This window comes from Hippoglossus stenolepis, chromosome 15, assembly GCF_022539355.2.
Source record: "Hippoglossus stenolepis isolate QCI-W04-F060 chromosome 15, HSTE1.2, whole genome shotgun sequence".
In the NCBI taxonomy this organism is placed as follows: Eukaryota; Metazoa; Chordata; class Actinopteri; order Pleuronectiformes; family Pleuronectidae; genus Hippoglossus; species Hippoglossus stenolepis.
Window position 1 is genome coordinate 8,715,004 of NC_061497.1, and position 25,433 is coordinate 8,740,436.

Consider the following 25,433-nt stretch of genomic DNA (forward strand, 5'->3'; position numbering starts at 1 on the left):
TGATCCGTTCACAACACTGGTACGCAAGTGAAGCGGATGCAGGCAGCCACTGGTAGCCAGTTAAGGGAGCGGAGGAGTGTAGTGTGAGAGAACTTAGTTAGGTTGAAGACCAGTTGAGCTGCTTCATTCTGGATGAGCTGCAGAGGTCGGATTGCACTAGCAGTCAGGGAGGGAGCTGCAATTTTTGCGCTAAGGGAGAGTTGGCTGTGTCACACCCAGGTTCCTTGCGGTCTGGGTGGGGGCTTCCACAGAGTTGGCAATGGTGATAGTAAGGTCATGGAACAGCTGGAGATGTTGCACTTAGAGCATGTGTAATGGACGCAGTCACAAATTTTGGACTGACATAAGAATGACATTTACTTCACGAGGACCATAGCGCACCCAAGTGGACTGGTACATGGACGCTATGAATTTGCCTGTAAATTGCTTAAAAATCAAAAGTACAAGAATCCAGTGTGATTTTACTAGTGTGAAGACTATTGTGACGAGTCGAGCTTCCAAGCACAGCAGGGTTTAGTTTAGTTTCCACTAATGTTAAATGGCGTGTCACGTGCCATGTGACACTACAGCAAAAGGTCTCAGCAGGGCGTCAGAAAGCTACTACACTCGGCCAGCGACGCTTTAGTTGTTCTTCTTCTCCTCTCTGGTCACTCCCCTGCTTCATTAGCAGAACCACCAGAGTGTGAAGACGCTGGGGGATGCTCTCTGGAGGAAGAGGAGGAGGAAGCTTTGTCCAGGCACATGCCCAGTGTGGTTGATTCTGCACCATGTTTTTCCCTATAGAGTGATGGTGCAGCACCGAAATGGAAAGTTGCACTTCTCTTGACGTTGTTGACGTCACCGAGCTGCTTCCTCGTTCCTCGTGCCAGCACCACAGATGCTCTCATTAGATGACCAGCTCGTTTTTCTTCTGCACAATAATTGCTGTTTATATCTAATTAACAGTCGGGTGCACAGGGCACACTGGGAAATGGGGTTAAACAAACACTGGAGTCATTACTGCAGGTTTACTGAGTTCAGGGCGCATTTGCACGAGGTTAGTGTTTATTGTGTTGAATCAGATAATGGTTTAACTGCATGTCACTTTTGTTGACGCAATCATTGCCATAGATTTAAAAAAAAACAAAAAAAAACTCAATTAATACATGATAAAATACATATACTGCATAATTTTTTATCCTACTTAGCCCGTTTGACACTGAGGCGTCCTCCTCAGTGAAGGCCTTGGCTGCACGCTGCCAGTCTCCACGCTAACCTGCCCCTCCCCTCCTCACTGTGTTCTCTGTTGCTCCCTGCAGGTGAAGCTGATGAAATACATCTGTAAACAGCTGCAGTGCAAGCAGAAAGTGCCGGAGACGGAGAGGCCCGAGGCCCTGGACAGCTACCCACGCTTACGGGATTGGCTACGCACCATCAACCTGCGGCCGGAGCTCACCGTGGTACGGGCCGTGTTGTTTTGTGTGCATGTCGGTGTCTCTCGCTGCCTCCAAACCTGCGGCCTGGGTGACTAATGTGTGTCTGTGACATTTATCTGTATCCAGTATGTGTGCTCAGTCTGCGCTCGCATGTGCATGAGGAATATTTGACCGGTCACCATCAAAATGCCTTTCTAAAAGAGAAGCTCAGTCATTTTTAGCAACAAATCCAAACTCGAACTGATGAATTCTGAAAGGCTATCGTTCCCTATAGCTGAATTTTTTATAGCAATATACAAAACATATTTCATGAGACTAATATGGCAGGTGAAGGGACTGCTCACTATCACTTAGACAAGATAGACTTGTTCTTCTTCAAACAAACCGCTCTAGCTGCTGCCGCCTATTGCTGTGTACCTCTTTACATCAGGTGAGTGCTACTGGAGAGTGTTTGAGCTCAGTGGATATTTACTCTACAGATTAGAGCAAACTTCATGAACTATTGAAATTAAAATATTTTATCAGAGCTACCAGCACTGTCTCTTGTGCGTCCTCCAGTTGTTGGGAATGAGTCTCAGTCAACGGTACTTAATCCATGTGCATCCTTACAGAGAGATTCCCTGGAGGAAAGTTCAATTATCACTGCAGTTATTACTACCTTCACCTGCGTTTGTTTTTTAGGTAGCATGATTATGCAAAAACTAAGCAACCCATTTCTTGAAAATTGGTCGAGGGAACATAATAATGTATGAACCTTGACGTAAAACCTCTGGCATGTTAAGAGGCCTTGGGGCCTCATTTATAACTGTTGTGTACGGACAAAAACAGGGCCTGAAAAATGCGTACACCACTTCTCACGCAAACGTTGGCATTTATAAAAACAAACTTGATGGGAAAATGTGGTCTAATTCTGACCCATGCGTATTTTAGAGACAGGAAGATGACGGTGCAGACGTGAGGGGGTGAACTGAAGCAGATTATTGATCCACTTCATCGTCAACATTAAAACCAACAGTGTTATTTGTGCTCGTGTGACATAACTGTTCCATAAGAACTTTCAATTGAAAAGAATATAAAACAACTTACAGCGAATTACGTTCAGTTCATTTTAAGCAGAGGAGTTACAGAGCCGAGTCATTAATAGTTTTTAATATCTTCTAACAATGTGCGAGGATCATCAAGGGCGTGTGCGTGTGCGTTTGCGTGTGTGTGTGTGTGTGTGTGTGTGTGTGTGTGTGTGTGTGTGTGTGTGTGTGTGTGTGTGTGTGTGTGTGTGTGTGTGTGTGTGTGTGTGTGTGTGTGTGTGTGTGTGTGTGTAAAATCGATGCAGTGAACGTGACTGTGCCATCAGGCGCACAGAGCGCACTGGAGATCACTGACAAAACATAAAGAAAAACTATTCCCTTTCACACTACCATTTCCAAATAATATCCCAGAGTAGGGGTTATGATCCACTGATGTGAAGTAATCGGTCCGATTGCTCAAAATATATAAATACTGCGGTGACACTCGTGCGTGATGATGCACTGGCACTGATAGAGGAGTGCGCGAATGGAAGGATGAGGAGGAAACAAGTGTTCAGTGATCACACATATGTTTTGTCCCATTATTATGACTGATTCATAAACTGATATAGATTCTATAGATCTGTGATCTTGGATCTGTGTGCTGAACAGAGTCCAGTATTATACAGATCGACCTGATGGAACCAAACCATCCCAGTACAAACACAGTGTAATTTCTTTATTAATGACATCACTGCTGTGGCCACCAAACAATCCGTCTTTCTTCGTCTCCACCTCACTAAGAACCACCTCGATGTCGGTGTCAGAGAGTTTTGCTTCGTCTTTTCATCGCTTGATGCCAGGATTCACAGTAGGCACCCATTGGTCAGCAGGATAATTTAATATTAATGAGGTGCTTTGCATTGACCAATTATGGTTGTGTGTGGGCGTGTAGAGGGCGAACTTTGAGTCAGATTCACGTATGCGGGGTTCCAGGTGGAGTGTGGCTTTCATGGTTTTTATAAATCGGAGTCTCTTTTTTTTTGCGTAGGCCATTTTTGGCTTTTGTGCACACGTACACTTTTAGTATGAATCCTACGCACAGTTTTATAAATGAGGCCCCTGATATTTCTGAGTGTGATCTGAGAGAGCCAGTGGATGAATTAGGGTGGAGTTAGATATGTAAGGGCCTCATGGAGCCCTGATGTTAGAGTGAGAACTTTGAACTGGATTCAGTAAGTGACAGGGAGCCAGTGCAGAGAACTAAGTTTGGCTGTAACATGGGACCATCTGCTGCTTCTTCTATTTGTTGTTTATCTTCTTCTAAGTTATGAGATAATTCAAGTTATTACTCCAATACCTCTGCGTAGGAATCTACAGTGATAGCAGCTGGATCCCGACTATCTGCTTCTGCACACTCGACAAAAACGAATCACATTCATTCTTTCACTTATTTCGCATCTTTTCCAATTGTTTGTCATATTCTGTTCTCTCCATCCACTGGCTCCTCTTTCCTGTGCTGCTGTAAACTGTTGTAAATCCCTCTCAGCTTCTGTATGTCCCCAATACTTTTCTCTGTGTGTCTTTATTCTGAGACCTACTGTAACTCTGACCTGCTTCTTTAAAATGGTTCTGCACTTGTTGTTCTTTTCCTGCGTCTGTGCTTTTTTTGTGCATTATTACGGCATTGTCCCACATCTGATTACTTGGTCATATCTTTCATGCTCTTTTTGCTTTTCGTTTTTAACCTCGCCATCTCCCCTTCAAAGAATCTCCCAGCAACCTTTAAAATAAGACTTTCTTTTGTTTGTTTCATAGCGTAGTAAAAGCACTAGTTTATATCTCTTGTATACCAGTGAGGGATTTCTTAAAAGATGCAGAGCCGTCATTGCGTGGTGATGACCTATTTAGATCAAAGATTATTAGATTGAGGTTTCTACAATGCATGACCTCGCTCTATACTAAAAGGCCTGGATTATGTAATAGATGGTCCAAAAATTACAATGACTCTATTTAGTCTTTATTTTAAATACTGGACACACCCTCTGTGCTCATGCGCTGCAACTGACAGGGAAATATTACAAAACGTCATACAGGCATGTGAAACTTTCCTAAATTGTAAAACTTAATTGTACTGTTTTATGTGTCCGGGCCGGCAACAGCCAGTGGCCAGAGGCGTTATGTTTTTTGGTTGTCAGTCCCTTGTTTGAGGAGGCATACAACAGAGTGGTTATTCTAGTTCATGAGTAAACTTGAGAAACAAAGTGTTCTTGTTCCGTTTTGGTTGCAGATGAAACATTTTGTATCACGTCACAGTTATCAGTATTATTTTGGTATTCACGTGTGTAATTGTTCAAAACGTACTGATACACAAACTGAAGTCTTCCATTTAAATAATATATTTATAATCGGAGCATAGAATGTTGACGATTCGTTACGTTAAGTTTAGACGTCGACTCCAAAATGGGACGAAATATCAGGGATTGTTGAACGCGCACAATTTGGTGATAGTAGATGTTAGCATTTATTTACGCCATTTTTTTTTTTTACAACGCACAACAAATGCTTGTTGCTTGCTCTGCCTGGAGACATGCGAACCAAATCATTACTGTAATTAAAACAGCAAAACAAACTATTGAGAATTTTACCATTGTAAACCGTTTATCGTTTCATCCTTAGTGTCAGTGCTTAGTTTAACGACAGCGTGTGCTTCTCAATATTCAAATACACCATCAGTAAGAACATTCAACCACAATGTGATGTTCATTGAGGCCCTGTATGAGCAATCATGTACGCAAGCTATGTCGTTCATGGTTAACATTGTGATATTATGAGTGAGGAGGTGGGAAGGGAGCACTTTGGAATATCACATCAACTCCCCCTTGTGTATGTGTGTCCTTCCTTTTGCTAACTGTGTGTACATAGTGTGGGAGCTTGCCCTACTTCTCTGATCAGTGTTTGCCCTCTCAGAGCAAGGTTTTAACCTTAATGATAAGCAATTGCGCAGTTCCCTTGTCAAAAAACATCCTAAAATCACAGTGCAATCTCCTGAATATTTCCCATTTCCTGCTCTGATCCAGAGAGTCCAACGAGTTGTTTGTTTGTGCAGTTACTTTGCCTATTGTCACAGCAAATGAACGTTAACAGAATAAACTCATGAAAGGCTGATAAGAAGAGAAAATGAGAGGAAATAGAGAAAGGCCTACGTACTTCACTGCAAGAGAGTCGGACGTTTATGGAAGTAGGTTAACAATTATAGGACAATTAGCCTCAATAAAGACTGAATTCATTACATAAATAGTGATCCAGCATTATTAAGTCAGAGTTACAGTTTTGATGAACGTTCCCTTTATTAGTGTGACAAGTAAGCACGGACACATAGTCAAGCTGCACCAAATCTCACACACTCATGAATACCAGTTCCTTAAATGGGCCTGATCCATAATTTATTTTCCTGAGGAAAATGTCTTAAAACGCAACAATAGAGAAAGTGAAAACAAATTCCTGAAATCCGCCCCCTGATGTGGATCCGCACCAGAATATAATGGTTTCTTCCCTGACCCATGCCACATCCCTACAAACAAACAAACAAACAGACGGGCAGGGGTGAAAACATAATCTCCTTGGTGGAGGTTGCTACAACTTTAATTTCTGATGAAGCTGCTTCACATTAAAAAGCTGATAACTGTCAGAAGTTACATAGAACATCCCAGATTTTAGGCAAAACACATGTATACATCTTTATTTATATATTTGAACACTCACTTACACATATTGCAAAGCAGGTTGCAGTGTATTCATTCCCACCATCAGCTGTGCACATGTACATATGAGTATGTTTATATCTTTTTCGCCTTAAACAGAAAAATGTGTTTTTTAAAATGTTTTCTATTAATAGAAATTCTATTAATATATCAAATAAACATTGTGGTCCTATTATCTTGACTTGTAGCCTGTCAGGGTTATGTGCTCTGCTTTATTAATGGAATATCCTACTTGCACAATGTTATGATATGTGATTCCATTCGTGTTATACTGTACATACGTCTTCTTGCCTGACACTGATTAAATTCAACCTCATGTTTGATCTTGAGAGTTTTATTGCTCTTGACAGACTGTAGTGTTGTCGCATTTGTGCAGTGTGTTGCACTGCACAATCAGATAGTATTTGTAATACCACAAACAAACAGGATTACCACTTATTTTCCAGGAAGCATGCTGAGGGTTGAATGACCTATTTAGTGCCATAACATTTTGACCCTGTAATGCTGACTGATACAGGATGCTGCACACGCTGAAATGTTAGAAGTTTTCTTTTTTTTTATTGATGTTATATAAACAAATTCAAGCATAGTCTTTGTTTTATCCTGTGACACAAATGTCAGTTCTATTATGGCCACACTAGGGTTAGTAGTTTAGATACAAGAGTCCAGGGCTGGATTAATATACATGATGTTTCTGAATATTTAACAAATAATCACCATCAGTCTGGTGACTGTTTATACTTTATTTATTACCAATCTTCATATTACTACTTCCCAGGGAAATAGATTGTATGTTTCTTATGCTTTTGCACATTGTTAAACAGTTATTCAGTTATCTCCATCTCCTTTTCTTTGCTCATCTGCAGGCAGTGGAAGCAAAGTTGTCCCTGGATGCCTTACTGCAGATGACAGGTGCTCAGGTGAGGGACACGATGAGAAGACTCGGGTCCAGTTCAGAGGAATGTGCCAGACTCGGTGCTGCCCTCTCCTGTCTGAAGAGTGCCACTGAATCAGGTATGTGGGTTTACTCCTTGGAAGCGTCCCAGATCAAATGCATCACACTGTTTTCTCATTGACGTTTCTTTTCTTGTTTTTGCTCCGTGTCCAGGAGGTGAACTGAGGGAAGACAGCGGTCTGTGGATGTCTGAGCCCACCAGGAGGGACAGTGGCTCGCTACTGACCGCAGACCAGCTAACAGGCCTGGGCACCCCACTCCGTCCTCACAGCCCCTCGCCTCTTGCCCGGCCCTCCGCCATCCACTCCACCCCATCCACACCCTGCCCCACCTTCCCTCACCACCGCTCGGGCTCCATGTCAGCGGCGCCCACGCCTGAAGCGCTGGCATCGCACCTCCATGGCGAAAGCCCCCTCACGGATCCATTCCCCATGCCCTTAGCTCGCACGGCCCGCCTCCACGGACGCACCTCCACCCCACCCATAACTCCACCTTCGAAGAGGCGTCACCGACTGAAGCCCCCCTGCACTCCTCCGCCTCCCTCCCGCAAAGTGCTGCATCTGCTTCCCAACATATCGCTGACGCGCAGCAAAAGCCACGAGTCCCAGCTGGGCAACCGCATCGAAGACCCTCCCACCAACAAGTAGGTGGTCAGATGCGACTGTTTGGATTATAACACGCTGTTACAGATTTCACCCCTCACCACAGCTTTTCATAAGTAGGTCAGAGTTGACCTGAGTGGGAATCCTCACATCGCATTGTTATTATAACAGATTGCCACTGCTGGCTTTGTTAGCACAGGTTTACAGGCTTTGGGGAGTGTGGGAAAATGTTCTGTGAGAGGACAGCTGCGGTGTGTCTCACTCTTTGCCATTCTTCAGTTTCAGTAAATGTGCTTGTTACAGCTTGATGGTGGAGTTTCATTTGCTGCGTCTTCCTTAAATTCCCTGTTCATGAAGTCTGACGACCGATATGAGGGATTCTATGTATTACTAACAGAACCTTTGACACCAACATGAGTTCCATCACTCAAAGATAGATATAGATATAGATATAGATAGACAGATAGACAGACAGATAGATCGATACGTGGATGGATGGATAGATAGATCGATACATAGCGAATGTGAGTAATTTTCTTTGACCTGCAGTATGTGTATAATGGTTGGTAAGTAATGCTGCTGATAATATCTTAATCTGATCATCCAATAAAGCAATTAAATTGAGGATAATTTCAATAACAGATTAATAGTTTTATGCATTAATCCCCCCAAAATGGCAAACCCTTATCTAAAAAACGAATATTGTTAACTTGAAATGAATAACTTCAATTGGTAACACATCAATATAGTATTTTAGAAATTGTGCTAATATAGCTTGTTAACTTGAAGTTGAACAGACTTAATTTGTTTTTGTGATACCAGCTGAGCAGTCCAACAATTTTCTTTTTCAGTGTAGTTATGGCTTCTTGAACTTCCTGTTTCAATTGTATGAGTTCTTTTAGTTTTTTTCTTGACAGTTGGTAACTTGACTTCTTGCAGTGTAATCAGAGCTGTACCCTGTGTGAATGCAAATTGTATCCCCCTTCTATAATGACTGTGATGCACAGAGGTGAGCACTAATACATACTGAGTCAAACTGTCCTGGGGCTCTGCAAAGTGAAACATTTAACCTGTAAGATTAGCACACAATGCAGAAATATAGGGATTCAATTCTCTTGAAACGTCTGCAAGTAGCACCAGAGGCTGCTGTGACCATTGTAACCAAGCGTGCTCTTTGTAGTATCGCTGTAAATAGGCTACTGTTGAAGCCATGTTTTCCCCATCACCTGCTGTTTTAGTCGCTGGTGCAGTTTTCCTGGAAGCATCTGTCCAGGTGTCCTGCTCTCGCCTCAGTCTTACACAGCTTCAGGACCCAGAGCGGAACTTAGATCCACGCTCACACACTCTTTCTCTTTCTCTCTCTCTCTCTCTCTTTCTCTCTTCGTCTTTCCCATCATTTCACATCCTGCCTGTTGCTCCTTTGCTCTCACTGTATGCGTGGAGCTAATCCGCAATAGATTCCCAGAGATTATGAGTCATGTCAAAACAGGAAGTATTTCCCAGGACTAATGCTCTGAGGTGGCAAGACAAACACAATCTCTCTCTCTCTCTCTCTCTCTCTCTCTCTCTCCTCTCTCTCCCCTCTCTCTCCCCTCTCCCTCATCTGTCTCTCTTTCTCTCTCTCTATTGTGATCGGATGCACACACACAAACAAGCCACATGTTTATCCATAATATCCTGTCTGTTTATGGAAAGCTTTACTTAGCGGGGGGGAAAAAAACTGACTAAGGCAGAAGTAAATACGCCTGACACAGATTCGCTGCTTCTAACGCACATGCAGACAATCCTGCTAGTTTATCCAGGTCACAGGTCTGATAGCTGATTGAACAGAGGTCAAGAAAAAAAATTAGACAAATGGATTGTTTTCGCTTCTGTGATTGCTCGTGTGTGTGTGTGTGTGTGTGTGTGTGTGTGTGTGTGTGTGTGTGTGTGTGTGTGTGTGTGTGTGTGTGTGTGTGTGTGTGTGTGTGTGTGTGTGTGTGTGTGTGTGTGTGTGTGTGTGTCTAAGCCAAAGAACTGGCACTGCTCTGTGCCTCAGTCCTTGTGAGTTCAATCTTGGGTGTTAAGATGTAACCCTGGTTATCCCGTGCCAGTGCTATCTCTCTCTCTCTCTCTCTCTCTCTCTCTGTCCCTTACATAACCAGCATCGTGCACGGCCGTGTGGTGATATGTCGTCTTCTTGCTGCGACCGCGCCAGACCTACACATTCTCATCTTACTCTGTTTCTCTCTTTCCCCCTCGTCAGATGTGTTAGGAGGAACAAGTTGTTCCTAAATATGCAAGTCAACGGGAACGGATGCGAGGACCTGCCCTCTCGCTACCCCACCGTGTCTGCGCGCACGCCAGGGGTCACCCCGGCCGCCACCACAGCACCTTACACTCTGCCTGGCACACCCACCCTAATGGAAGACTACAGCACCATTAAGAGTGAGTCATCAATGTGTATACATATTATCATTTTTGCTGATTTGGTGAAACTACCCGTTTGAAATAGTGTGTTTTAGAGTCAAGCATCTACTATGACCCTGTCTACATAGATTTGTTGCTTAATGGGGTCTGGAAAATAACCACTCCTGATCTTTTTTATATTATATGAATTATATTTTACTTTCATTCATGTTTGTGCATGTTCCAGAATCATTTGTATGTGGAATCACATTCGACATATTCCCGATGTACAAAATCTTTATTCAAAATCTTTCTTTTTAAATGTTTATTGTACATGCTCCCCCTCAATATTTCTCCCTTCTTCCCCCCTTGTCTTCCATCTCTTTCTCTCCGGCTAGATAATGTAGCAGTGCATCGCAGCTCCCCACAAGCAGTGAGGAGGGACATCGGCCTAGCAGTCACACACAGGTACATCTCTCTTTATCACAAAATATTTTCCATCCTAAGTGTGTTTCCCAATAAAGCAAAAGAAGCCAGATTTATCATTAAAGGTATTCAGGTGGGTAATTACTTGAAAAGGTTTACATGCTCTAATGATCAGAAAACTGTACACTGCTGCAGATCGTCTTTTCAGCTGTTGGTTGAAGCTTTAATTCTTGTCTCTTTAAAATTTTGATCATGCCCATGGTTCTATTGATGCTAAAATGAGGGTCCGCGCTGGTCAGACGCTCCATGTATGAATAGCTGATTGCACATGCCGTTCTATTACAGCACGATTGGGCCAGATAAAGCCAAGTCTGCTCTGATTGGTCAACTACATCCAGAGCAAGTAGGAAATGTCAGCCTCCGCTCTCACTTCACCTGGGTTTTTAGGGGGCGTGCCAGACTAGCCACTAGATTACGCAAATGTGGGCAATGGCGTCGGACTACTGACGAGGTGTTTCAGGAGCTTCAGGACTTTGCAGACTTTTTACATACACAAAAAACTACAACCCACTAGAGGAGAGTAAAACTGAAGCATTATATGTCTCCTTTAAGGAAGTAACTATATGAATCTTACCTCTGCTGCAGTGTGGATCTGTAGGTCTCACAGAAACTCTTGTCTTTGTGTAGGTTTTCCACCAGGTCCTGGCTCTCCCAGACATGTCAGGTGTGCCAGAAGAACATGATGTTTGGGGTGAAGTGCAAACACTGCCGGTGAGTGGAGCACTTTCTATTTTAAGGGCACTTCAATCAATTTGGAGTGATTTTGTTATTGTTGGAGGTTTTGCAGCAGCATGAGAAAGCGTGTTTCCAGGTGTCCTCGGTATCTCATGTGCTGTCCACTTTCTGTGCAGGTTAAAGTGCCACAACAAATGCACAAAGGAAGCTCCATCCTGCAGAATCTCCTTTCTACCAAGTAAGTTTGGTTCCATCCTCAATCTGCAGTTGCTGGAAACAGTGTGTGTTTTACATTTGTGTACACACGTTATGACGTTGCCATTATTTCTGTTGTAGTTGCCAAAATCCGGAGGACTGAGTCCGTTCCGTCCGACATAAACAACCCTGTGGATCGGCCGACAGAAGCACCGCAGTTTGGCACGCTACCAAAAGCCATTACAAAAAAGGTTAAATAAAGATGACTTAGGAGTTTTGCATTACAGCACACTGTATTTCTGTATTACGGAACATTTCCCATAAACCCCACTGGTTCCTATAACTCATATCACCTCTATTTCTCCCTGATCCCATACTACATTTTGAAAGAAAAATAATTATGCAAAAGATTTTTGTCGTCGCCTGGTCAGTATTTCCACCATCTGCTCATGCAACACACTGACTTCGTTTAGATGGACACCAATAATCCTACTTCTGTATAAGACATTACTTCGATTATGATGTTTACATGAGTTGCTAATAGAATATTCCATTCCTATTCCTGTCTGTCTGATTATGACTCATGTCATCATTATCTCCAATATATCATAAGTACAATGTTCCTGCGCCCTCTTTTAAAAATATCATCTTTATGATATTAACACCCATCCAAACACTTAAATCACAGAGCATAACTGCAGTTTTTCCTTCACCCCAGAAATGTGGTTACGTCATCAAGCAGTTGGTAGCTGCCTTATGTCGCAAAATGTTGAAAACTCCAATTGGACGTTATGATGCGATTGAGACATAAACATGTCCACATAATGTGGCTAAGATCAGAATACTCCACACGTCTTAATTTGATTGTTGCTTCTGAGTACGACCTAATTCAGGTTAAATCAGAAAATGCTGTTTACATGGCAGTGTCTTATTCAGACTATTGGTTATTTGGGTTAATATTGAAATCAGTCCATGTAAACTTAGTCAGTGTTCCACACCAGCAAACGTAATAATTAAGTAAACATGCAATGTAAACACATTGAAATATGAAAAATACTAAAATTAGATTTACAATGTAAACAGAATATAAAGTGTAGCATGATTGCACATGTAGGATATTAAAATTGCGCAGAGAGAGGAAATGAGTATTGCACAGTTCGATTAGTTCAAATGTGTATATAATATGTCGGGCCTGAGTAATACTGTTTGCGTCCATCCTCGCTCCACCAGGACCATCCTCCAGTGCTGAACCAGCTGGACTCCAGCAGCAATCCGTCCTCCACCACCTCGTCCACGCCCTCCTCGCCGGCGCCCTTCCAGCAGAGCAACCCCCCCAGCGCCACCCCGCCGCCCAACCCCTCGCCCAAAGGTCATCGGGACAGTCGCTTCAACTTCCCTGGTAAGCTGGCACACAGATGGACCCGCGGAGAAACATGGCACATACTGAAATGTGCATGGTAGCATTCATCTCTCCTCATTGGACAGATGTCTGTTCCTAAATCTCTGTTCCAGCTTTATAGGTTATAAGAGTCTGGGCCTCTCACACACTTCTCTCCTCTTCTCTCTCTCTCTCTCTCTCTCTCTCTCTATATGTATATGATGTTAACACTGAAGAACAACTGCACTTTTTACAACATCTGTCAATTGAAAGTTTTTCTAACCAAGAGTCTCCCTCCGTGCTGTGCCTGATGGTCTGTCCCGTCTCTTTTTGCAAAAGCTGCCTGTTACTTTCAGCATAGACAGCAGTTTATCTTCCCCGGTGAGTTTGACGGCCCCCCCGAAAACATCATTCTGCATTCTGCTAGTTTCCCATCATCCCCCCTCTCCCAAATCCTCCCCTGTCCTCTGCATGTTTGCTTTGAGGGTTGTGGCAGGTAGTGTAGATCCAAATCCTTCCAGTGCATGTTGACAGCCTTTTGCCTCCATCTGCTGGTGGTAGTGGGGAACTGCATGAGATGTCGTGTTCTGTGTGAGGCTTTTTTCTAAACGGAAAAAAAGAGCCAAAACACAAAAGGGATCGAGGGATTGTTCTTATTTATTCCTAAACTATCGTATATTTCTCTGCAGATGTCTCCAGTCCTGCTCATTTGCACCCTGACGTCCTACAAGACACTGTGTAAGACATTTCTGTTCAAATAAAATCAAGTGGATTTAATAATCGTGTTACAACAGAAAGTAAATGTTGTCTTTTGCTGGTATTTACCTCTCTGATGGTCATTTTCTGTATCATAGCAGTGGGATAGAGCAAGCAGACGACGTACACGCTGAGCTGGTTGAAGATGAAGACGAAGAGGTGATGTTGCACATTTTCCTGTCTTGATGAACAGTGAAATCACTTAACAGTACAGTTTTGCCATTCGCCCATTCACACACGTTCATACATTGCATCAACTTGCAACACTTTCTCAGCCATCAGGGGTTTCTGATCAGGGTTCTTGCCCAAGGACACGTGGAATAGGGGTGACTGGGTTTGAACCGCCGACCTTGCGCTCTTCCTCCTGAGCCACAGCCGCCCCTCAGAAATGAAATGAGTTGAAGGACTGAGAGTCTTACCAACCTCAAGCTTTCACCACATGATGCAAAAATAACCCTCTGTCCTGAGACAAGGCTCCAAAACTGGTGACTTTGACTCAGACCATCGTCACATTGGAAGTTTGTTATGGCACCAAAACAAGAATTGTAATATCATCTGTCAAAGCAGAGCAGCATGTGTCAAACTCATTTCTCTCAGACGCTGTTGAAATCATAATATATTAATCTATTTACTCAGGCACGTTGGGCCACTTTTTAATGAATGGTGTGATATGACAGCTGTGGTTATTCAAATGTTTAAAAAAACCCAGATGACTGTATTCTTGTAAATGATTTCCACATGAATGGCCTGGCATCAACCAAAAACAAACATCCTCTCTCTGACGTTGGTTTACTGGAACCAGGCTGACCTGTTTGGCTGCGGTAATGCTGAGGTGGTGATGTTATTAATTTAACCGGGAGAGTCCTGCTGACGAGACAGCAGCGCAAAGCTGAACTCGGAGGATAAAAACTAAAGGACATTTTACAGAATTGATTAAAGAAAAATAGGATCCTCCATTAACACTTAATGTTTCCAGGCCTTTTCTGATACTAAATAATGACGATCGAGCCATTATGAACTTATATGTGACAATTAAAATACGGAGATGCAGAAGTGTCTTTCTTTAATTTGTAATAAATAAGTAATTAGCTGTATATGTAGTAGAATAACAGCACCATGACCCAAGGATGCAGGAAGTGAGCGTGCTGACAGGGCAGCAGCACCCCCTACTGTTGAAGGTGAGCAACTGCAAAGCAAAAAAGTTTTCTAAAGACCGGTTAAAGAAACATTTTGAGAGTAGCATAGTAACAGGCCCAACATCAACCCACTTTCACATCTATAATATCTCAAGTCATTTTAGAACATTCAGTGTATTTTCTGTGGAGCCTGTTTGAAGCACAAATGTGACGAAGAAACTGAAATCTGATCGTTGATTTTTGTTGGTTATAGTGTATTTTCTAAAACTGGAATAAACGTTTGCTGGTCATTCAAATTCGTAGGAATAGGTGTTATACAGGCTTGATCTGACTTCCAGCCATCACCACTCTCTTGTAGGAAGGGGAGGAGGACATCGAGGCCGAAGATGAAGACGCAGAGGAGGAGAACGAGGAAGAAGAAGAGGACGAAGACGAGGACGAGGAAGACGACGAGGAGATCAGGATGAGCATGGGCTCCGACGGGGAGCTGGACGTCGACGAGCTGGACGATCTGCCCAGCTCGCGGGGGAACCAGTGGAAGGGCCCCATCTCCCGCAAGGCGAGCCAGACCAGCGTCTACCTCCAGGAGTGGGACATCCCGTATGAGCAGCTGGACCTCGGGGAACTCATAGGAAAGGTGAGGACTATAGGAGTGGGCATTTGTGGCACATGCTGAGCACTTTTGCTGAATCTGACGTGTCTCCGTGTCCGTGCAGGGCCGCTGGGGCAAAGTGCACAAGGGTCGTTGGCATGGCGAGGTAGCGATACGGCTCCTCGAGATTGACGGGAACAACCAGGACCATCTGAAGCTCTTTAAAAAGGAGGTGATGAACTACAGACAGACCAGACATGAGAATGTGGTCCTCTTCATGGGGGCCTGCATGGCTCCACCGCACCTCGCCATCATCACCAGGTCAGAACCAAAATATCAAACATCCCTTGGAAATGACCCTAAGGAGTCTTATGCTGTTTTGGCCGTTTAATAACGCTTTAAAGTTGCACTGGAATACCACAAAAACAAATTTGTGGTATTCATCATGCAATTGTTTGGTATATTTTGTTTTTTCCAGCAAAATACACTTAAAAACATAACATCCAATATGATTTTTATTTATTTATTTTACTATAAGAAGTACAAACATGCTCAACAAAGCTTTTTCAAAGTTGAAAATGTAAATGCCGTCACTGTCTTTGCATTCTCAGAGTGAGAGGAGTTTCTAAGTGATGCAAAAATAAGATGTAAAAGGTCAAACTGAGACAAAGTCTAACACGGTGCATTTTCATAGTGTGGGGTTAATTTTTTTGTCCACTTGTTGGAAGCACAAAGCCTCTGTCCTCTTCTCTATCGCTACCCTCACACCGGCTTGATCGGCGACTCCTGAGGGTTCAACTTTAATACGTGGGTTGTTGTTTTTTCATCAATCTAATCCCCCCCCTCTCTTTCCTTGCAGCTTCTGCAAAGGGAGGACGCTGTATTCTGTCGTTAGAGACACTAAAAACACTTTGGATATTAACAAGACCAGACAAATCGCTCAGGAGATTGTAAAGGTAAATGCTTCTTTCATATCTTTTCAAAGCTCCCACTGATGCGTTTGAGTTAGTGAGATCCAGACCCTGATTCATGTGTTTAGAAGTGAAAGATTTCCTGTCCAGGAATGGGCTTTGTTAAAATCCAAGAAAGATTTTTATTAAAAGAGACATGAAATCTGTTTCATTAAAACAGCAAAACCAAATCTGTTAAACATGGTTCATTAAATATTTTTCAGTTTTGGAATATATATTTCATTTTGCTCTTGCATGAAAAGCCAATACCAAAGGAAAAACATTCTCCACAAGGAATAAAGTATATTCAGCAAACTTCCTTGAACAAACATCCACTACCAGAATCCTGTGTGCACTTTTGATAAGATCCAAAATGTGAACAGAAGCAGCTGGAACACACACATTCACGTCTGAATCAACATCAAACCTGTATGACAACACTCAATGATGTGCCGCTGTTTGTCCTCTGCTGCAGGGAATGGGCTATCTGCACGCCAAAGGCATCGTTCACAAGGACCTGAAGTCCAAGAACGTCTTTCACGACACCAACAAAGTCGTGATCACGGACTTCGGGCTGTTCGGGATCTCTGGGGTCGTTCAGGAAGGGAGGTGAGAGGCCCCACCACTCGAGAGGCAGTGAAAACTACCTCCACCTCAGCTAAACGGCTGGTCAGGCCACACTGCGATTACCTGTGGAGGTCTAGTGATTTTGTAATAACTGCTGAGTCCTGCAGGCGTCTTCCTCGAAATCTCCTGGTCATGAAAACTAAATGATTTCCTGCAGACTCTCGTTTTTTAAGTACATTTTCGAACACACACCTCACTTATCTCATTCTTCCTTTGTGTTTATGAGTAGCCATTTTCTACACAGTAGTTGAAGATGAACTCTTTAATGTGTCTTTCCGCTCTGATTTTTCCACTCCACTTTATTTGATACTGAAAAGTGTGCACCTTTCTTTTTTTTTTCAGGCGTGAGAATAAACTAAAACTTCCCCATGGCTGGATTTGTTATCTGGCACCAGAGATCGTGCGCAGGATGAGCCCCGGTAACAACGAGGACCGCCTTCCGTTCTCCACCGCAGCCGATGTGTACGCCTTTGGGTGAGTTCGGCACACTCACAAGCCCAGTAGCTAACTTAAATATACAAAAGATATATTATGCTCGTATTCTGGTTCATGATTTAAATTTTGGGTTTTACTTGACAATGTTTATATGCTTTAATCTTAAGAAAACATTCCACATACTGTCCAGTGCTGCAGCTCCTCTTTTCAACTCCTGTCCCTTTAAGGCCCCCCCTCCCGATGAAGCACACCCTGCTCTGATTGGTCAGCTGGCCCACCTTGTTGTGATTGGTTCAATACTTGTAGGAAATGTCAGCCTCAGTTTTGTTAGCGGACGTGCCAGAGTAGTCGCTAGTCGTACATTCAGCAAATGGCGTGCATCGTGATGTGCTCGCTCGCGCTATCGTCCATAAAGTTGTGACTGTCCACGCAAACATCCAGACCTCGTAGATTTAGCTGCAGTGGCAGGTTTTGCATTTCTTTCTCTCACATGTGAAAAAAAACTGAAAAAGTGTACGTCTCCTTAAAGCTATGAAGACCTAGAGGAGCTTATTTTACTATTACACTGTAATCAAACTTCGACCCCCTTTCAGCACCATTTGGTATGAGCTTCAAGCGAGGGACTGGCCAATCACCAATCAGCATGTGGAAGCTACCATCTGGCAGGTGGGGAGCGGAGAGGGCATCAAGAAGGTGTTGGCCGAGATCAGCCTGGGCAAGGAGGTCACTGTGAGTAGAGTAAGAATCGTGTCAGTCATTCAGATACTCAAATGGTTATACTTCCTGAGACGGCAAATAATCAACCGTGGCTCAGTGACGCAGAGATATCAAGGAAGTGCAAAGATTGACCCGAAGTGTTTGTGTTTGTGTGGCCGCCCCAGGAGATCCTCTCCGCCTGCTGGGCGTATGACCTGAGAGACAGGCCGACCTTCACCCAGCTGGCCGACATGCTGGAGAAGCTGCCCAAACTCAACCGCAGGCTGTCCCACCCCGGACACTTCTGGAAGTCTGCAGAGTAGGTATCCAGAAAGTGAAGGACAATGTGGAGACGCTGGACACGTGAAAACAAAACCTCACAGTGCATCTTCTGATTCCTTGTGGTACAATGGCCCTGATAATAATGACGATCCCAGCAGTGAGAGTGAAGCAGCCTTGGGGGTCTTATTTATTTAGTCTTATTTATAAATGAGATATATAAAAGGGTATTTGGTTGATATATTTTGTACATGATAAGGTAAGATAATATAAATGGGTTTGAACGGATTAATGTCGTAGTTTCTCTTCAGCATCACACATGCCTGAATGCACTGTCACTGCACTGTGGAGCGTCTCAGCTGCCGTTGCATGCTCTTAAATGAAATGTGAACTTTGTGCTTTTTATACGTAGATGTTCATTTATTCTTGGTCACAGGAAACTGAAATGTCGACGGACTCTTTTAAGTAGTCTGTGATTGGGTAGTTTGTTGTCACGGACGATTTTTCAGATGCAGTCAGGAAGAGCAAAAATAAATTATCTGACGTATGTACAAAGCGACAAGATGATGCATTATATTATTATTAGTTTCTATCCCCATGCGTGTGTGTGACACATTTCTTTGTACTTACTGTCATCAAAATATAAGCATGGGACATTTTATGACACATCGTCTTCTTAAGCTGACATTAACTGTCCAGTGTGTGAAAGGACCAAATTAAAAACGGAATTGAAAACATGCAAAAACTAGAATGACACTCAGAAGAGCGTAAACCTCAGCCCAGGCCCAACAGTCACTTAATGAAACATTTAAATTCACTAGATCCAGATTTATATTTGAATCTGCAACTAATTTCTCACATTTATAAATATCAATCCCCCTAAACGTGCTTGATTCCATTTTTTTCATTAAGAACAACTCATTCTTATCTGAAAAATGAACAATTATTGCAAAATGCTTCTCGTGATTTAAAGAAATCTGGATCCGCAGCAAAGATTCATGGAAATCCGTCCGGTAGCTTTTGTTTAATCCTGCTAACAAACAAACAGCCAAACAAAAACATAACGACCTTGGCAGAGGTAAAAATACATAAATAAATAAATTAAGGACATAAAGAGAAATTTTGGACCAAAAAATCTTCTTCAGGTTTTTTACCTCTTTTTCTGTCATCTTCAGGAGTTTGACAGTTTTGTTCATTTCCATACCAGAGTAGATTTATTTTTCATTTTTCAGTTTCTGCAAACCCACCCATCACATTTATTTACATGTCTCCATTTCAGCTTCGCTTCACGCCACGTTTCCTTCTGTCTCTCTGCTTCTTCATGATTTGCTTCTTCCAAACGACCCGTGTAATGTTCGCACTAAAGCAAAATGTGACCTTCTGCATTTCTAATCTCAAATCAGTAGTTCAGGGCTTCACTTTCGATCCTGTGTGGTTAAATGTTAGTTTTGTTCGGCTGGATGATGGTTTACGTTTTAAAAGAAAAACCTAAAGAGGTCTGCTTGGACATAAAAATGCTTAAATTGATCTTGTCTTTCCTGGATTCCACTTTCAAAGCCTGACCTTTTTTTATTTTTACGCCCTCAAACTAATCAACATGTGTGTAATATCTTGCTGCTTTTTTTCAAATGATGCTTTCTTCACTTGTTTCACTTCCACTAACCGTCTAACGTTTGTGTTTTTCCCTTTGCTCTTCCCTCGTCTTTTTTCTTCTTGTTCTCTTTTCTAATCTAGGTTGTAGCGGGCGCACTGAAACATAAGCAATGCACAACAAAGCCTGGGTCTGCCTTGCATGCTCCTGAATCCTTAACTCTTACAGGATTGAACAAAGCGTTGCCTCTGCCTGAAAACAGACACTGCTTCCACTAATCCACGGTCTGATCTTCCGTGTCTAACCGTTGCGTTTCCTTAGAGAGGATTGGTGGACTGAGGCGTGGCAGGGGCGGGGCGAGGGTGGGGGGGGGGAGATGCGGGATAACCACCACCATCCTCCTTCGTGCTTTCCCTCCTTTTTCGTTTCATATCTCTTCGCCTTTTCCCCCCCATTTTCGTTTTTTGTTTTGTTTCTGTGATGTTGTGCTTGACTCTGAGTAACTGGTGTCTGTGCTGAGACTGACTGGTGGCGCCCTGGTCCGTGCCTGCTGATGGCCGCCCCTGTCCTTCGGCCCCCCTGCTCACCCTTTCTCTCTGCTGCGCTGCTGTGATTGTGGTCGTTCTTAATAATCTCACACACACGTGCACACCGCTGGACGTAAAGTGAACCCTCACTCCCAAATGGACCACTTCATTTATCTATGTTTTCCCCCGAGGGCCTGACACGCGTCTGACAGGCCGCTTGAGTTATATCTTCTCGAAGCGACTGCCTCTCTGCTCCTCTCCCTCGGCCTTTTTCACGCCTGTGTGTCACGGCATCTGCCGACATGTCGACCTGCCCCATGTCCAGACACAATATGCACTTTGTCAACGGGAGAAAAATAATCACGAACTCTGTTTTTTGTTGTTGCTGTTGTTTAGTTTGGTTTTGAATCGTCATATTTGCAGTGTGTTTTTCTTTTTTCTTTTGTACTTGTTGAGGGTCTCGGAGGCTCGGACAGTGTGATATGCTCACTCATATGTTGTCTTTATGAAGCATAACCTGTTAGATTCACTGTTTTATGGGATGCATTTAGAAAACGAGGCACCGATGAAGGTGCTAAAGTCGACGTGAAAAGAAACGAGGTGAAATATCCCCTTCATCCTCATCATCATCCACAATCCACATGGGGAGTAGAATAATGCTGGTTATTTATGATTAAAGACTTTTTTTTTTATGATGATCGTGTCCATCCATTGAAGTGTAAAGTGCACTTTATGAGAACATGAGGTCCTTTGGAAACATCATCCTGTCGGGGAGTTGAGAGATTTCAGTCTGCGCAAAAAAGAAAAAAGATAAATCAGGAACCTGGCGCAAAAGTGTCCTATATCTTCCTAAAACATTACCTCTTGTGCGCGCTTGTGCATACTGTTTATGATTGCTGGCTTCAGTTGGGGTGCTTGTATTTATGTGTTGTGTGTGAGTGTGTGTGTGTGTGTGTGTGTGTGTGTGCATGTGCGACTGAGTGAGTGTACCGTGTCGGAATACGTCGGGTTGGTTTTTGTGAAAGACTGCAGTAAATGTCGTGTTGTAAAATCCAATTGTACATACATTATTTAATGTATAGCAAAAATTAACATGATTCTTCTAATATTTGTACAAACATTTTATATGTAAACTACATCACAACATTTTTGAATAGGTACTGCTATGGCTATTACAGATGTGTATATATTTATATTTTTTTCATGTATAAAAAAAAATACTGTATAAAAGCTGTACAATTTTTAGAATGGGCCAATACATGTTTTTTATGTTACTGTAAAAATTCATATTTTTGTATTGCATGTGACTACTGTTCTGTTCACACAGTTTCTGTTTTCATCCATGGAAGACAATAAAATGAGGCTTGTCATGTAACCACAGAATGGAGGCTGTTGTTTTTCTCCTGAGGTGAATGAGTGCAATCAATTTAAAAACAACTGAAGCATCTTTAAGGTGCAAATAGAAGATAATTAAACTGGACTTAAATAAATATAAATAAACTGGACAAAATACAGACAAGAACAGGGAGTTTTACATGTCCTTAAAATATGCAGATTTAATTTATTTGCAGTTTAACCTCTGCCAAGGAGGTTGTGTTTTTTCAGTTGGTTTGTTTGTTTGTTTTGAAGCAAGATAACACAATCTACAGGACGGATTTCCGTGAAATGTGGAAAGATGCGATATGAGTCAGAGAAGATCCAATTAAATTTTGGTGCAGACCTGGATCAGATGCAGGATTTCCTTTTTCCACTTTCTTTTACATGCAAGATAGGGCTTTTACATTTTGACATTCAGTGTGTAAAATTTGGTGCAGCTTGATTGAATTTTTGAGGACCGTTGGGCCTTGGCGCAGGTATCCACGTTTAGTTTGTCTATTTTGTATCTAAGGAACCAAAGAAATTCTAAAACGGTTATTAAACACACTTATTAAACTGGGATCAAGATCACACACTATCATCAATAACGATATATTTTACCAACTAACAAATGGGTCTGTTCATCTGACAAATGTTTAAGAGTGAGAATAGTGGGGTTGTTGTCTCACCAGGACAAAAAAGGCTTCACACTGAAATGTGTAGGAAGAGGCTAAAGCTTATTTACATACTGAGAGCACATCGGGTGGGTTTAGCTCCTGAAAATAGAAAAGCTAACAGAAAAAAGATTGCTCTCTCCCCCCGAGGTCTTTTGAGGCGAAGGTTGTGGAAACGCTTGCAGCAGCTTCCTCTAGGTGGCACATAAACCTTACAGAGTCGTTGGGAGTCTGAACCAAAACTGTGAGGCAGTTGGGTTATTTTATTTTGGTTGTGCACATTTTACGTGCGCTTTGGTCAATGGTTCGCATCTATTTGTGTGTTGTGCGTTATTCAGGTGTGAAAGTGTCATCTCTCTATTTTAACTACCAAGCGCTTCAGCTTGTGTGAGAACTCTTATCTCCTGCATCTGGAAACCACTGAAACTTGTTCGTTTGTCAGATTAACTGTCTGAAGCTGCTCCGAAATGAACAGTGAGGGGGGGGGGGGAGTCAGTGAATCTGCATTTAGAAGAACTTCTCCGGATTACCAGCTTTCACAAACTGCTTCACAAGCTTCAGAGAAAAGACTGTTTGCCTTGTTTTCTCCCCTTTCTGCTGAGGCAGCTTTTCAGTGATGAATCCATCAAAAGTTTATAATACAAGGCCCTGGGAGCTGTCAGGAAAATGAGAAATACCGCTCAGATTCAGACCTTGAAGGCTGTTATCAGTAAGGCTGCGTCCGTAAGTGTGGCTTTGAATAATAAGAATGATGGATTGATTCTGAATACTGGTATCAATCCAGCAGAAAAGAAAGGACCTTGTATCCTCTACTGCGACTAAGAGCTCTCTGACTCCAACTGGTACCGGGTCACGTGACCAGTGTTTGGCGTTTGCTGGGAGGCCGGAAAACAAAATGCTCTTTCTATCCCGGGTGTCAGTCAAAACCGAACCTGATAATAAAAACTCATGTGCGGAACCACACATCAAACATGTTTAATGTTGGAAAGTTAGAACTGTGGCAGGCTGCAAATTCACAGAGGAGCCGACACACATCAGTCAGCAAGTGTGTTGAGAAACCTGGGTCTCACACACACACACACACACACACACACGCACACGCACAGAGAGTGAGAGAGAGCTTCACTAGGCCATTTTGACATTTGCTGAACCCACGACTCCACCTGTCAGCCATCAATTGATGGTCTTGGGATTGTCCTTAATGAGGCTGTCCACCATCCCATCCACCAGGTCAGTTATTTACGGTGGGTGAAGTTACACACAGACAAAACAAAGGTGTCACATATATACACACACACATAAAAGCACAAATGCCCTTTGATTGGCTGTGAGGACAAATACACAACACCGAGATTGTTACTACTGACACATTGGACTTTCCATCAGTGGTGTGGCGATGAAGTCATCTGTATTTCCCCTGCTCTCACTTTCTCACGCGTACTTAACTTAATGATGCTCTCTTCCTCCTCCTCCTCCTCCTCCTCCTCCAGGATAGAAGCAGAATTAACTGTAACAATGTTGGTTAATAACTTTCGTAACTTTATTTATAGAGCCTGTCAAAATAGCCATGAGGAAGTGTTTCACAAAGAGGACAAATAAAAATAAGGCATCAAACACAAGACGCAAATTAATGTGATATCAAAGACAGCAAATAAAATGAATCAACATCATTTAAAAGTTATGGCAAAAGAAAATGATACAATAAACACAAGTTATAGCAACAACAAAAAACAATCAACTAAAAGCAATTTGGTAAAAGTATGTTTTGGTTTGCAAACTAGGGGTCGTGAGACACAGACAGAGGGTCACAAGATGGTTTCCAGGAAGCAAATACAATCAAAACATTGTCATATTTTAGCCATTAATGTTACAAAAGCTACACAAAATACTAGTTACACTTCAAATAATCGCCAGCCATCTGATTTTCTTTATCTCCAGGATTATGATGATGATTATGAAAGATTAGCAACAGCATCAGTTAAAGCAGGTTAATGTACAGCACCACGTGGAATGAGCGGGGTCACAAGGCTCTGGCACAGTTATTGGGGGTTGTGGGCTGAAAGGACTGATCTACGGTATGTGGGTCAATTTAGAATTTTTCATTTTCATATTTAGATGTTTCCCTCTTAAACTTGTCTGTTAAAAACTGCCCTGTAGACGACACTATTCTTTATAAAAAATAAAAAATAAATCTAAATATTCTCCTGGTTATTCACTGCGTTTACTGAGCACCTGTGACAACTGCTGCTGGGTAATGACAAAGAACTGATCCTGTGGTGTGAATAAATGAATTTATGTTGGGTTTTACGACAGCATATCAACTTGTTACGTTCAGTCAGTCACAGTAATTTATAACCCTCCCTGTTACATTAGTCGTGCGCACTCGTGACCTTGCCTCCGTCCTTCTGTCTGAGCAAGAATAACAAGACGCCTGCCGATATCAGCAGCGCAGATTTGTGTTCATGTCGCTCATGATTTACTGCCCCTTTCTTTTGGATGGCCACGTTGATAAACAGCTCGATGACGAAGGACCACAGCAGCAAGACGCCATTCCGACGTCTTTGCTTCAGTCCCTGCAGAAAGATACAGATACTTAAGGGAGCCTAGAGGGTGCTGGGCACTGAAAGCTGTCGTGGATGTTGCTGGCGTCATCTGCAGGGATGAGGCAACTTTCCAAATTAAGCTTTTCCCTTTGTCAAATGTGCAGAAATAACTGTAAATCTGACAGGAAGCACAAATTTGCAGTTGCAGAGGAAACTCAATGGGGAACTGCAAAATAAAAAATACTATTGAAATCAACAGAAATTATGAATAACGTTTGTTGTTTCACTTCACCTTGGCAACACAAATTTATCTGAGAGGGCACGATGTTGAACACGGCCTCATACATATTTTTGGATCTGACCTAAAGTACATTTTCTACACTTGACCTTTGTCTTTGCCACATGTATT

General features: G+C 42.6%; 1 protein-coding gene across 4 annotated transcripts in view; it reads left to right on the forward strand.

The window, feature by feature from the left end:
* The window catches only part of LOC118122287 (kinase suppressor of Ras 1), a 33,477-nt gene extending 11,646 nt beyond the window's left edge, over positions 1–21,831 (forward strand). Inside the window, exons 2-21 of one of the 4 annotated variants that reach the window (XM_035178929.2) lie at positions 1,299–1,439; positions 7,050–7,197; positions 7,292–7,781; positions 9,986–10,167; positions 10,527–10,596; positions 11,242–11,325; positions 11,466–11,527; positions 11,623–11,735; positions 12,715–12,883; positions 13,202–13,243; positions 13,552–13,600; positions 13,717–13,777; positions 15,113–15,391; positions 15,471–15,667; positions 16,206–16,302; positions 16,772–16,905; positions 17,266–17,397; positions 17,952–18,087; positions 18,240–18,373; positions 20,068–21,831. In XM_035178929.2, coding sequence (XP_035034820.1) covers positions 1,299–1,439; positions 7,050–7,197; positions 7,292–7,781; positions 9,986–10,167; positions 10,527–10,596; positions 11,242–11,325; positions 11,466–11,527; positions 11,623–11,735; positions 12,715–12,883; positions 13,202–13,243; positions 13,552–13,600; positions 13,717–13,777; positions 15,113–15,391; positions 15,471–15,667; positions 16,206–16,302; positions 16,772–16,905; positions 17,266–17,397; positions 17,952–18,087; positions 18,240–18,373; positions 20,068–20,074 — 2,727 coding nt within the window. In that variant the 3' untranslated portion in view covers positions 20,075–21,831. The remainder of the gene's footprint in view (positions 1–1,298; positions 1,440–7,049; positions 7,198–7,291; positions 7,782–9,985; positions 10,168–10,526; positions 10,597–11,241; positions 11,326–11,465; positions 11,528–11,622; positions 11,736–12,714; positions 12,884–13,201; positions 13,244–13,551; positions 13,601–13,716; positions 13,778–15,112; positions 15,392–15,470; positions 15,668–16,205; positions 16,303–16,771; positions 16,906–17,265; positions 17,398–17,951; positions 18,088–18,239; positions 18,374–20,067) is intronic. The other 3 variants (XM_035178931.2, XM_035178932.2, XM_047343546.1) reach the window with 3 other exon arrangements.
* The last annotated feature ends 3,602 nt before the right edge of the window (positions 21,832–25,433 follow it).